The sequence below is a fragment of the Panicum hallii genome, chromosome 7 (assembly GCF_002211085.1).
Source record: "Panicum hallii strain FIL2 chromosome 7, PHallii_v3.1, whole genome shotgun sequence".
NCBI classification, from domain to species: Eukaryota; Viridiplantae; Streptophyta; class Magnoliopsida; order Poales; family Poaceae; genus Panicum; species Panicum hallii.
Genome location: NC_038048.1, coordinates 35,548,964 through 35,560,520, shown reverse-complemented (window position 1 = coordinate 35,560,520; position 11,557 = coordinate 35,548,964). Strand labels below are relative to the sequence as shown.

At 44.4% G+C, this 11,557-nt stretch overlaps 2 protein-coding genes across 4 annotated transcripts; both read left to right on the top strand.

Moving 5' to 3' along the window:
- Positions 1 to 473: 473 nt before the first annotated feature.
- LOC112899448 (zinc finger CCCH domain-containing protein 28-like) lies at positions 474 to 4,802 on the top strand. 3 transcript variants are annotated; one of them, XM_025967929.1, is made up of 9 exons: positions 475 to 941; positions 1,049 to 1,144; positions 2,028 to 2,073; positions 2,461 to 2,550; positions 2,753 to 2,866; positions 3,160 to 3,238; positions 3,317 to 3,411; positions 3,502 to 3,611; positions 4,464 to 4,788. In XM_025967929.1, the coding sequence occupies exons 1-8, from the start codon at positions 550 to 552 to the stop codon at positions 3,592 to 3,594; spliced, it is 1,005 nt and encodes a 334-aa protein (XP_025823714.1). In that variant the 5' UTR covers positions 475 to 549; the 3' UTR covers positions 3,595 to 3,611; positions 4,464 to 4,788. The 3 variants fall into 3 exon arrangements, 1 of the variants encoding a protein (XP_025823714.1); XR_003230056.1 differs by lacking the exon at positions 3,317 to 3,411 and having other exon boundaries at positions 474 to 941; positions 4,464 to 4,802; XR_003230055.1 differs by lacking the exon at positions 4,464 to 4,788 and having other exon boundaries at positions 474 to 941; positions 3,345 to 3,411; positions 3,502 to 3,568.
- Positions 4,803 to 4,944: 142 nt separating this feature from the next.
- Positions 4,945 to 9,594, top strand: LOC112899449 (glycolipid transfer protein 3-like). Its single transcript, XM_025967930.1, has 7 exons — positions 4,945 to 5,641; positions 5,906 to 6,305; positions 6,529 to 6,584; positions 8,368 to 8,498; positions 8,679 to 8,817; positions 8,936 to 9,079; positions 9,190 to 9,594. Exons 1-7 carry the CDS (start codon positions 5,579 to 5,581, stop codon positions 9,223 to 9,225), a joined length of 969 nt encoding a protein of 322 aa, XP_025823715.1. The 5' UTR covers positions 4,945 to 5,578; the 3' UTR covers positions 9,226 to 9,594.
- The last annotated feature ends 1,963 nt before the right edge of the window (positions 9,595 to 11,557 follow it).

Genomic DNA, 11,557 nt, shown 5'->3' with positions numbered 1-11,557 from the left:
AAAATTCTAGAGCTAATCATGCTAATACTCTATACCATCCAAACAGGTCCATAACTAGTAGCTCATCTTAAGTGCTTAGCCATTAGAAACACAGGTCATGTTTGGCACAAGTCCAGCGTGTCGCCCCAAGTCAGATTTTGAACACAAACTAAAATAAAGTTGTTCAAATTTCAAGTTCTACCCTAAATTCAAATAAGAAGGATTCACATAAACAGTTTCAATGTAGCACACCTGCTCCAGCCTCGTACAAACTTGGACCTCAGAATACCCCCGTATAGGATTTTTTGGAGCTGAAGAAGTGAATATGTGTGAAAAGGAGGAACCTAGCTAGAAGCATGTGTTATGTGCATCAAATTTGGGCCCGTTTTGTTCAATTGAAAAAGAAAACCCGGCCCGTTTTGAAACGGAGGGGGCACACCGAGCCGCCTTTTTTCCACGTTTGAGCAACAAAAACCACCCAAGGAACGAAATCAGAATCGCCAGGTAAACCTAGATCCCCGTCCTGTTACGTCACCCTCCAGCTCCAGGCCACCCTCCACCTTCCCAGCGATGGACTCCGCCGAAATCCCCAACCCCAGCCCGGACGCCACCAACCCCACCGCCGTCCCCGCCCCCGCCCCCGCCCCCGGCGCCGAGGCCTCCTCGTCGCCTCCGCTCCCGCCGCGCAAGCGCCGCCTCTCCCCTTCCCCCTCCCCCAGGCGCTCCGCCTCCCGCTCTCGGTCCCCCCGCTCCCGCTCCCCGCGCGGCCGCCGCTCCCGCTCCCGCTCTCGCTCCCGCAGCCGGAGCCGGAGCCGTAGCCCGCAGTACCAGCCCGATGGCAAGCGGCGGCGCCACAACGATCTCAACATCGAGGTGTGCCGCGACTTCCTGCGCGACAGGTGCACCCGCTCCGACCTCGAGTGCAGATATGCGCACCCGCACCATTCCGTCTCCGTCGACAGGTACGCGCGCGAGAGATCCCGCCTCCCTCCTGCGCGCCCTCGCTTGCTGTAGGTGGGGGTGTCGTTCTGATTTCGGGTTTTGCTTGCTGTGCGTGGGATTTTGTCAGGGAGAACAAGGTGACGGCGTGCGCGGATTCGCTGAGGAACAATTGCTTCCGGGGGAGGACATGCCGCTACTACCACCCACCTCCGCATATTCAGGAGTATGAGCTGATTCCCAATTCTTATTTGTTCAATTCTTTTTGCTTGCTGGTTAATGGTTATGCTTCGGGTTGTGGAAATCCGGTACTCTGTCTCGTTTGATGTTTAGAAGCATGAGTGCCAATACTGTAACCATAAGCCTATGAAGACGGCAGCGTAACATAGAAATTTGAATTAGCTGCTTCACAATGTGCTTGTTACCTTGTGCTGACTACTGCTGCAAACTGCTAATGCCTGCCGACATCTTCCCATTGCAAGGAAATTACAGCATTGCTTTGTGAGAAGCTACTGACGACTGAAACACACGGACAATAGGTTGTTTATGTCTTTGCCATGGTGTAGGGATTTAGCTCCTCTCTAATTCTGCATAGTGCATACCATTTGCAATGCCATGAGCTCCCCCCAATACGTTTACAACATAATCATTTACAACCTCCTTGTCTGTTGTTTTGGGAAGCCTTCAATTCTTCAGCCATCCAAATGTGGAAGTTCGTTATGTTTGTTTAGGCCCCATAGATTGGTCAGGTTCATCCATTACTTGATGATTGTTCTCTTTTCTTATGATATTGCTTTCTTATGGCATGCACACATATGGGTTGCAATCTGGGAGAAAGTTAGAATTTTTAGTTTTTAGGGTGGAGGAAATCAAAGTTAGAAATTTTAGGGTAGAGGAACCTTGGGGGGGGGGGGGATGCAGAATGCAGTCTGTATTATGTTTGATTCTGATGCAAGACAGGCTGTTTGAAGACTTGGATGAATTTATATAATCACTTGCAATTATCTTGTGGGAGCACGAAAGCTTTTTAGTCAGAGTATGAGATCAAAGTTTTTTTCGGTGCGTCTGCTGTAATTCTGATTCCACTCCTTTTCCCCCCTTCTTTTTAGACAATTACTGAGATCAATTGGTGTGGAAGATCCAAAGTTGAAGACGGTAAGTTCTCCTGTTGGACCTTTTATATCTTTTTTCAGTAACATGCATCTAATTGTCCTTTTCTGAATGTTTAATGTTTCTACTATTTAGTGCCATCTGCTGACTAAGAGCTGAATAGTTGACTATGTTCTTAGAATGACAATGCAAATACTATATTAGGGTTAATGTATTCATGTTTTACCTGTTGTGACCTAGTATCGTATAGCCTTTTTTTAGGACCATATAGCCTTTTTTTAGGACCATGAGGTCTATCTTGTACAACTATGTATGTCTGTTTGCGTAGAATTTTGTAGCAGTTTTACTGATTTCTCTATCTTATTATAGTAGTTTCATCTGCACATTACATTTTGGAGTGCCATCTTAGCAACCTTTTATGAAACTTAGCAGATCTGCAGAGATTTTGCACGTGGAAAGTGTTCAAGATCAGCAAATGAGTGCCGATTCATGCACCATTCATCTGTTGAAGAGCTTACAATTGTAAGAGTACCTTTTTGAGATTTGTGTTGCATTACTAAATAGCCTAGCTAAAAATAACCGAGAAAACAATTTTTTGTATGCTCTGCCTACTCATTTTTAAAGCAGGAACATGGTCTATTTCTAACTGAACCCCCCAACCCCCCTAATTCTTAAAATGTATTTTGTCTGATATAGTTTTATTTTTACTTTGTTTTCTTCAAAGGTTTGCCAAGATTTCTTGCGTGGACAGTGCAACCGCAAATCATGTAGGTACTCTCATGTAGTAGCGCATCCGGTGCCACCGATGAGCCATGTTCCTATGCCATATCCCGAGATGGTATGTGCTTCTGTTGATTACATTCTCTCATGTTATACTGTTATTTTTTGCGGAAAGTTTTCCTTTTTAGATTTATTCCCCACCTTATAATTAGATAGTATCCCTGGGAAGAGAACTGGAAGTGTTGCTTCAACTAACTTGCCTTTTTTTATGTTTATTCACAATTTATTTGGAAATGAGCATGTAAAAAAATTACCTTTTTTAATGGTAGTGTTTCATGCTTTGTATTATCATTTAAATGCAAGATGATTATGAATAACATATTTATATCCTTTCTGTGCATTATTACCAAGCTTTACATGCCGCCGCCGCCACCACCCCTTGGAGTACCAATGATGGGACCTCCGCCTTCACCTCCTAGACCATTTTCTGGTACACCCTCTTGTACCATCACTTCTGGTTTTGAGTTTTATGAACTATCTTGAAGAATGTTCTCCTCTGAAAAAACAGATAATAAGAACAGAGTGGAAGTTTGTAGGGACTTCTTGAAGAATATGTGTAATAGAGAATCCTGCCGATTTTTGCACCCTGATACACATACTGTGGTTTGTATTTGTGCCTTTCTTTTGCCATGTTTTCTGCTAGTTGCTGAGCTACTAATTTGTAACTTTCATTTTCTGCATCTATTTGTCCAGGCAACAAGTGAAAATGTTGAAATTTGCCGTGATTTCAAACGAGGAGAATGCAACCGACCTGCCTGTCGCTTTTTCCATCCATATACAAGCTGAAGTTGCCGTTAGCTAAAGTAAAGTAAACTATGCCTTGGTTTTTCTTTTAAATCCAGAATCAAATTACTGTAGTTGGCTGCAAAATTGGAATTTTCCCCAGAAATACCTAGTTTCAGAATTAACTTTAACCTCAATTCCTTATGGATCTTTTTTGCCCATTCAAACTAGCTAGAGCAATATATAGAAAAAGTTGAAGACTGGTAATTCTTGTCATTTGAGGATTCACATTATTTTGGCAAATTAACATATGTTCATCATGAAGTCCAACTTTTATCCCAATCAAAAACAGGCATGTCCATGAACATGTTGGTTCTCTAAGATTTCCAATCAGCTAAAGTAGCATGCACCGTTCAATGGATCTACTTTTTGATCAGCTTTATTGTCTTCTGTTCCTCATCAGATAGCTTGTGTTTTATATGATCAATTCTATTTCTTCACTGGGGAAGCTCTTCCCGCTAATGTTGCTCATATATGCGTGAACCACACAATGATAGGTGACCTGTTATAGAAGTCCACTGTAATAGAATTTATCACTAGTTTATGTTGTTGAGCTGCTGATAAAATTGTATGGTCTGGCCTACTGCATTGTCCGGTCCCACCAACTAATTTTCTCTAGCTAGTTAATAAATGAATGATTCATTCTACGTCGCTAGGTTGCATTCAAGTGGCATTATTTTGCTAACTGGTTTTCATGCCTGACAGAATGTTCCATGAGAAGTTCATCAGTGTCGAAAAACCTAAAATTTTGCTTTTGTTGTTTCCCTTTACTTAATCAGAAACTGCAGGCTATAGTTCCTATATTTAGTTTTCAGTGTAATTTGCAGTGCTGTTAGCTCTCTTTAACAAATGGATACTCCTTGTTTCCTCAGTCTGAATGCCCTGCCCTGCGCCGCTGCTACCGCTGTGCTGCTGCTGCTGCTGCTGCTGCTGCCACCTATCCTGCTTCTGCTGCCAAAGAACTGCTGCGCTGGCTGTTGTGTTGCTGCTAAGGTGCCATAGAGTATGGAAGCCTTAGAAGGTGCTATGTATGCATGGAATAAAGATAACTCTCATCGTGTGATGTTCTAATGGTTGCTTGAACTTGACTCGGTGCTCGAGAGTAGTACCCCTGTACACCGGGGATCGCATGTGTGGTTGGTTATGTACTTGCTGTCATAAAGATAATTTGGTGCCTGCGCGATTGGCTTTCCTTCAGCACCACTCTTTTATTTTTGTGGCAAGATTCTTCTGCCTATGGTTAGCTACCGCAGGCTGCTGGTTCAAACAGGCACCACCAGAGGATATTCTGATATGCTTGATGCTAAACTAGAACTGCTGTACCAACTACCTTGTTGATTGGAACAGCAAGATGTCTGAAGATCCAAATGGTAAGGTTCATGCAAACCCGTCATTGTACTGCTGCCCGAACACTCTCAACAGAGCAATTTTGGGCATGAGCTCTGTGGACACAAATTCAAGCATGCCACAGCTGTATGGATACTATGATTCTTGAAAGGCTTTGAACTGCACGGCCTAGGTGAGCCTAGGAACTTCCTATATCCGATTCAGGCACGTTCTGGAAATTACCATAGTCCATGCTGCCCGAGCTTCACCTGCTGATGCTGAATTTCTCTCAACTCTTGCTGAGTTTTTGTACTAATGTTGATATAGTTCTGTTATCTCTTATTAACTGCTGTTGCGCAAAACAGTTGTAGTTTGGTGTACCGATGTCTTTCTGACGACAGTACTATGTTCTTTTTCCAACGACTGACTATCATCTTCGCCTGAAAAATCAAGGTCGTGCTGCCCGCTTTCAGGTGAAAAGTGAACAAGAAAACTGGATTCATCAGCAGGGTCACCCCGTCGTCATCGTCTTGCTGAACAGGGAAATGAGAAATGACATCGGCGTTGCCGCCCATACATTTTACGTCATTGCTTAAGTAGTCTGACGAGCAGATGAGCACTGGATTTCCAGTTATATTTTTAGATTTATCCTGCAAGTCTGATGACAGGTTTACGTGACGCCAGTGCATTAGAGGAAAGCGATCAGCTTTCAACATCAGCAATTGTAAGCTGCTGAGGTCTACCTTATCATACCTCTCTGGAGTCTAGACGAGATGATCTACAAGAAACGTCCTCTATTTTGGAAAAAAAAAATTAACCAATGAGAGCGGTCTGAGCTCCCTGTTTCTGCTACGATAGGAGAGTCTCGAGACCTGCTACCGGTTTCGAGGCAGTAGTAAATTAAAAATCCGTCTCGTCGAGCCTCTGCTGGTTGCGAGTTGCGACCTCCCCGGCATTTGACTTCCTCTCTCCCTCTCTCACTTCTCAGAGCAGCAAAGCAGCAGGGAGGATAAGCTTGGAATGCCCTGGTAGCGAGAGGGTGCACCGGCAGCCGGCGTCCATGGTGGAGAGGGAGATAGACGAGGAAGAAGCCATTGCCCTCATCGGCGGCGGCGGCGGACAGCTGCAGCAGGAGGGAGCGGTCCCCGACGCGGCGGAGGGCGAGAGGGACGGCGAGGAGGGAGACGCGGAGGACGACGGACAGGAGGAGGAGGAAGGTCGGGACGACGTGGAGGGGTGGTCGGAGATAAGGCTGGCCATCGAGGAGCTGTCCCCGGCGCGGCTCATCAAGCACCGCGGCGGCGGCGGCGATGACGACAAGCCGGCCACGCCGTCCCCGCCCACGCTGCCCTTCCTGGCCCTGTCCCACCTCCTCCTCCGCGTGCTCGGTGAGTGCCGTCGGCTGCCACCTGCTCTTGATCTTGGCCAGGAACTTGAAGAGTGAGAGCTCCTCTGCTTCCTGGTTCCACAGCCACGCAGCTTGCTCTCAGCAATCATTACATGCGTGTGCTTCTTGATCGGCTAGCCATGGCCGCTCCATTTTCCAGCTTTGCTCCTGCTGCCTGTCTTGCTTACTGTTCATCGTCGTCCATGGTTTGTGTGTGTCTGCAGATAAGATCGGCCCGACCATGGCCGTGCTGCGGCTCGACGTCCAACGGAACATTGAGGTGAGTAAACAAGGCATCCCCTTGTCTCCCGGGTCATTAAGATTAGCAGCCATCATCATCCCTTGATAGATTAAGTACAGTACCTGCAAATAGTTCTTGAGCTACTGAGCTGCACCTGCAGGTAGGCATAGAGTCTCGATCAGACGCCTACCTGCAAAAAGCTCGACTACTTGCTCTGCCTGAGAGACGACGAGAGAGCAAAGAAACCAAAAAAAGGTTGCAAGTTGAATCTAATCGCGACATGAATCCGCATCTCGAAACTGTTGGGTGTGGGCGTGTGGCGTGGTCCGTGCACGCAGCCAGGGGCACGCACGTCACTCCGGTGGCTGCTTGCCCCAGTCCCGTGCCGGCCACACGGCTAGGCGCCAAAACCACCGGGCCCGTTCATCCGCGTAGGGTTATGTCATGGCCTGCTTATTTTTAGACCCTCCTCCCTCCCTCCTCCTCCATGGTCGTAATTCTCCTTCTCCATGATAACACGCATGGATAAACAAAGCTCGTCGAGGGCTTAGTAAACTAAAGCCATGATTGGGACTAAGGGTTTCAACAGTTGCTACAGGAGTTGAACTGTTCAATGTGAAATTCTATGTTCTTTTAAAATTTTTAAATAAATTCTATGTTTTTTAAAAAAATTAAATAAATTCTAAGTTTTTTTAATAGAAACCAGGATTATATTCATCCAACTTGAAACCAGTGCTCTAAAGCTCGGATCTGATTCCGCACAACATTTCTTGTCATGCTCTTTTCTCTTTATTTCATCGATCTCAAAGCATGCATGCTAGAACCATACCGCTTGAGACTTCCATGTCTCCAAGCAGTCACGCAGCTGCCGGGAGCTCTTATCTCCGGGGAGAGGTGTGCGCGAACGGGTCTCCTTCCGGCGCCTTAAAATTCTTGGACTGAACGGACAGCTATGGGTTTGAAGGTAGGAGAGGGGCGTGAGACAGAAGGCGATAGGATTAGCTCAGGGTGTTTGGATCCGCTGGACTCACGTTACGAGATGAATCTATTAAACCTAATTAACCCATCATTAGCATATACTTACAGTAGCATAATATAATTAAATCATGGACTAATTAGATTTAATGGATTTATCTCGTGAATTAGTTTCTATTTATACAATTGGTTTTATAATTAGATTGTATTTAATACTTCTAATTGATATGTAAACATCCGATGTAACGGGAAGCAAAGTTCAGTCTCCTGGTGCAAACAGGCCCTCAACGTCCTGATGCCAAAAATCTCTCTTCTCCAGTGGCCAGAGGGTGACGGATGGGCCCGTTGCGTGTGCCGCCCACAGACCTCGCCTGAGGCCCCCTCTCATCTAGTCATCTTCTTCTTCAACTGCTCCGGTCACATCCGGCCCCGGGGGACGTTTTTGGACGGCAGCTCCTGTCTTGTCCCTTTCACGATGATGTCTCTCTTTACGAGAGGCTGAAGTTTTTGTCATCATTTTGTTTTGAAAGATAAAGAGATGAGGGCGAGAGCGGAGAAAGTTATTGTAGAGGTAGTAAAATTATACTTGTAGCAAAGGTACTGATGGAGATGGCCAAGTGGGCTAAAGATTGTCTTGGCGTGGAAGAGTTGGATGGCATGGTACAGGCCTGTGCATGGAGCTTCTATAATTGATGCAACAGGGGTGGCCTTTCAGTGTTTGTAGCTTGTAGGTGACTATGGGTGCTACAAAGGAGCGCCAAATGTAGATCTAGTTCCACGATCCTTTTGGATTCAGCAGTACAGCACAAGCTGTTTTTTTTTCCTGAACAGTGGATGCCTGTTGCAGAGGCTGCAGGAGCTGTACTTGTTGGACCCAGCCAAGTACTCCACTCTAACAGAGATAGTGGAGAAGGAGGTCGAGGAGGGCACTGCAAGGAAGGTCGATAGCTGTGCAAGGGCTGTCCTGTGGCTTACTAGGTAAACAGCCACATCAGATGTTTACCACTGTCCGTTCTTTAATTTTCTTGGGCTGTAAAACCACTCGGAATCTTCCATTGATCATTGCCATTACTCGATGATGTTCTATTCTGTTACTACTAGACTGCAAACATACCTCTTCTCATCTGTAATTTTTTTGCTTGTTTCTAACGTTGACAGATCCATGGATTTCACAATTGCGCTATTACAGAGATTAGAGGAGGACCCTGACCAGCAGAGCCTTGTACAGCTTGTCGAAGCTGCGTACGAGGTCAGCCTAAAGCCATGGCACGGCTGGATCTCCTCGGCGGCATGCAAGGTCAGGAGTTACTGTATTCTCTAGGTGTTACCGAATGCCGACGCTTCTCGGCTTCCGCCTGATCGAAGTTGGATTAGTTAGAGCAATCCTGAATCTCTGATGACTTGTTCGATTTCAGATAGCACTGAAGCTCATCCCTGAGAGGAAGATCTTCACCGGCTTGCTCCTAGGGATGGGTCAAGACTGCTCCGCTCTGAAGGATGAGATCGAGAAGCTCGCGTTATTGCTCCGGCCCCTCCTTGATGACATCCACTCCATGATGGTTGGAGATGCTTCTGACTCAATCTCACAGCTTCAAAAGTTTTGTCTAGTGTTGAACATGATTCGTGTCAATGCATGGTACTAACATCTGGTTTGGGGCGAATTTCGCAGGCCACGTTCAGACTGGACAGGCTCAAGTCGACATGATCCATGGCATTGGCAAAGCCAATGTCCCAAGCTATCAGTTGCCGTTCTGTGAATATTGCCCCGATGGTATTTGCCAGTCCTGTAAATGTTCCATGTCCGTTTTGCAGCAGCTGTTCTTGTTAGGTAGATCCTGGTCTGATCTGTAGCCTGTACATAGGTCTTTGCTTGTAGAGTATACTGTAAGACCTGCATTCAGTGCCTTCTTTGTACAAATTATGTCCTGATTCCTTGTTTGGAATTTGGATCCCTTTCCTAGCTCCAGATTGATGTAGCTTTCAGGGTGATCCAAATCTGAGGAGAGACTGTAAACACGTGTGCCCTTAATGCCATGCACGGCATAATAAATCGAGAAAAAAAAAGTTCATTCTACTACCTCCAACAACCCGCTTTGTCAGCTTAGCACTCTGGCAAGAGTTCGGTTCAATTTAATCCCCTAAATACTTCAATCCGTCCCATCTATATGCTAATAAGAGGGGTTTTTTCCTCCATGTACCAATTGGGTTTTAAGTTCAAATTTTTTGACATGACATGAGACATCTGAAATTATGTTAGAAAAATAAATGAATATATAAAGACACAAGTAACATATAATACTAAATTAATCCTAGAAATACTAATTGACATTTAACTTATGTTTTTTTGAAGTAACAATTGCATTAGATGTGCTGTAAAGGGTTCCTCATTTTGGATTCCCCAGTGCCATGACTAGGAGGATTTTTTTTTTTTTGATTTGGTAATACAATGTAGATGGGTGATATGGTGACGTGGCACACCAACATGGACGGGTCTGTTAGGATCGAACGAGGGTGTGGAAAGCTCGAGAACCATAGACCGTGGCTTTTGTGGAAATTGAGGGACAAAGTTAGCCATCATGGTAAAGTTGAGGGATAAATCATCTATTATGACGCCTATATCAATCTAATATGACACTACCGCTATTATTTTATACTTTTGTATAAACTATTTTGGTTCATCCTAATAATGCCCATCTTTTTTATCTTTGAAAACGGTATCTATAAAAATATATTATCCTAAAAGTAACTACATATTATAAAGTAAATTCATAATAAATCTGACAATGTCAATCTATATAAAATCTTAGATATTATTACTAGTTCAAAAAGATTACTTAGTGGACAACCTATGGTATTAACAACTCCCATTTCGTATGTGCTTGACTTTTGAGCTTGGAGGCTCTTGGCCAGCTTTACATTGAAGCAAATAAAGCATCTACAATGACAAAAGCATCCGTTGCTGCCAGCAGAAAGATATTATGCATATTTGACTCGACTAATTCCTCCTCCTGGTTAGGTGATAAAATAGTTTCATATAAAGCTCTTACTTTTTTTTTTGTGGTGTACGGTTCTTGCGACATGTTATGTGTACTCAACATGTACGGCACGACGCATGCTTCCTGTCGAAATGACGCGGAAATTACATGCAGCCCACCTCTAATTCCTTTCGTTTTCTATGAAGTCAGACGCAAGGGAATACCGGCCACGAACCCGCGATTCCAATTTCACACGCGAGCGTTAGGAAGCATCCGAGCGGTCGATTTCCGACCGTGGCGCGCGCTCCTGTGTCCTGGACGGGATCCCATCGAGTCAGCTTTTATTTTCACTCCTCTTTTCTCATGAGTTCACGTGACAGTGCTGTTGGGCAGCAGCGAGCTCGCGTGGCGTCCCCGGCATCCTGGACGTGGTGCCGGCGGCTGCTTGACAGCATGTTTTTTTACGCTATTACAAAAATGATTCGTAGCAAGTATCATTTTTTCTAAGGGCAGGTTAAAAGAGGTAATCCGTTCCTGCAAATGAAATAAGGTAAATAATTTTAGGAGCGGATTACGCCATCACCCCTGCAAAGGGGCATCATTTTAGGGGCGGTGATGGCGTCATCCGTCCTTAAAAGTATATTTTTAAAGGCGGGTAATGGCGCGATCCGTCCCAAAAATGATTCCACGTAAAAAAATTATAACTTTTTCATATGATCTCAGATGAAGTCAAATTTTATAATTATAGAGAATAACTAGATCCAAAATTTTGTAATTGATAACTTTTTCATTTAAGGTCATTTAATTGTCAAAAAATTATTATGAATCTACATATAGCTATAACTATATAATATCTCGTACAACTCAAATTATATTTTGAGGTTTCAACGATCTTTATCTTTACATACACTAAAATATACTTGGCATATTTTTTTATAGGGGCGGGTATTCACAATAATCATAGTGTAGAAGTTTCACTTTTTTATTTGTTTTGCTATATGTAAAGATTTAAATGAATTTTCAAAATAAAATTGAAAAATATTTTTAGGGGCGGGTGATGGC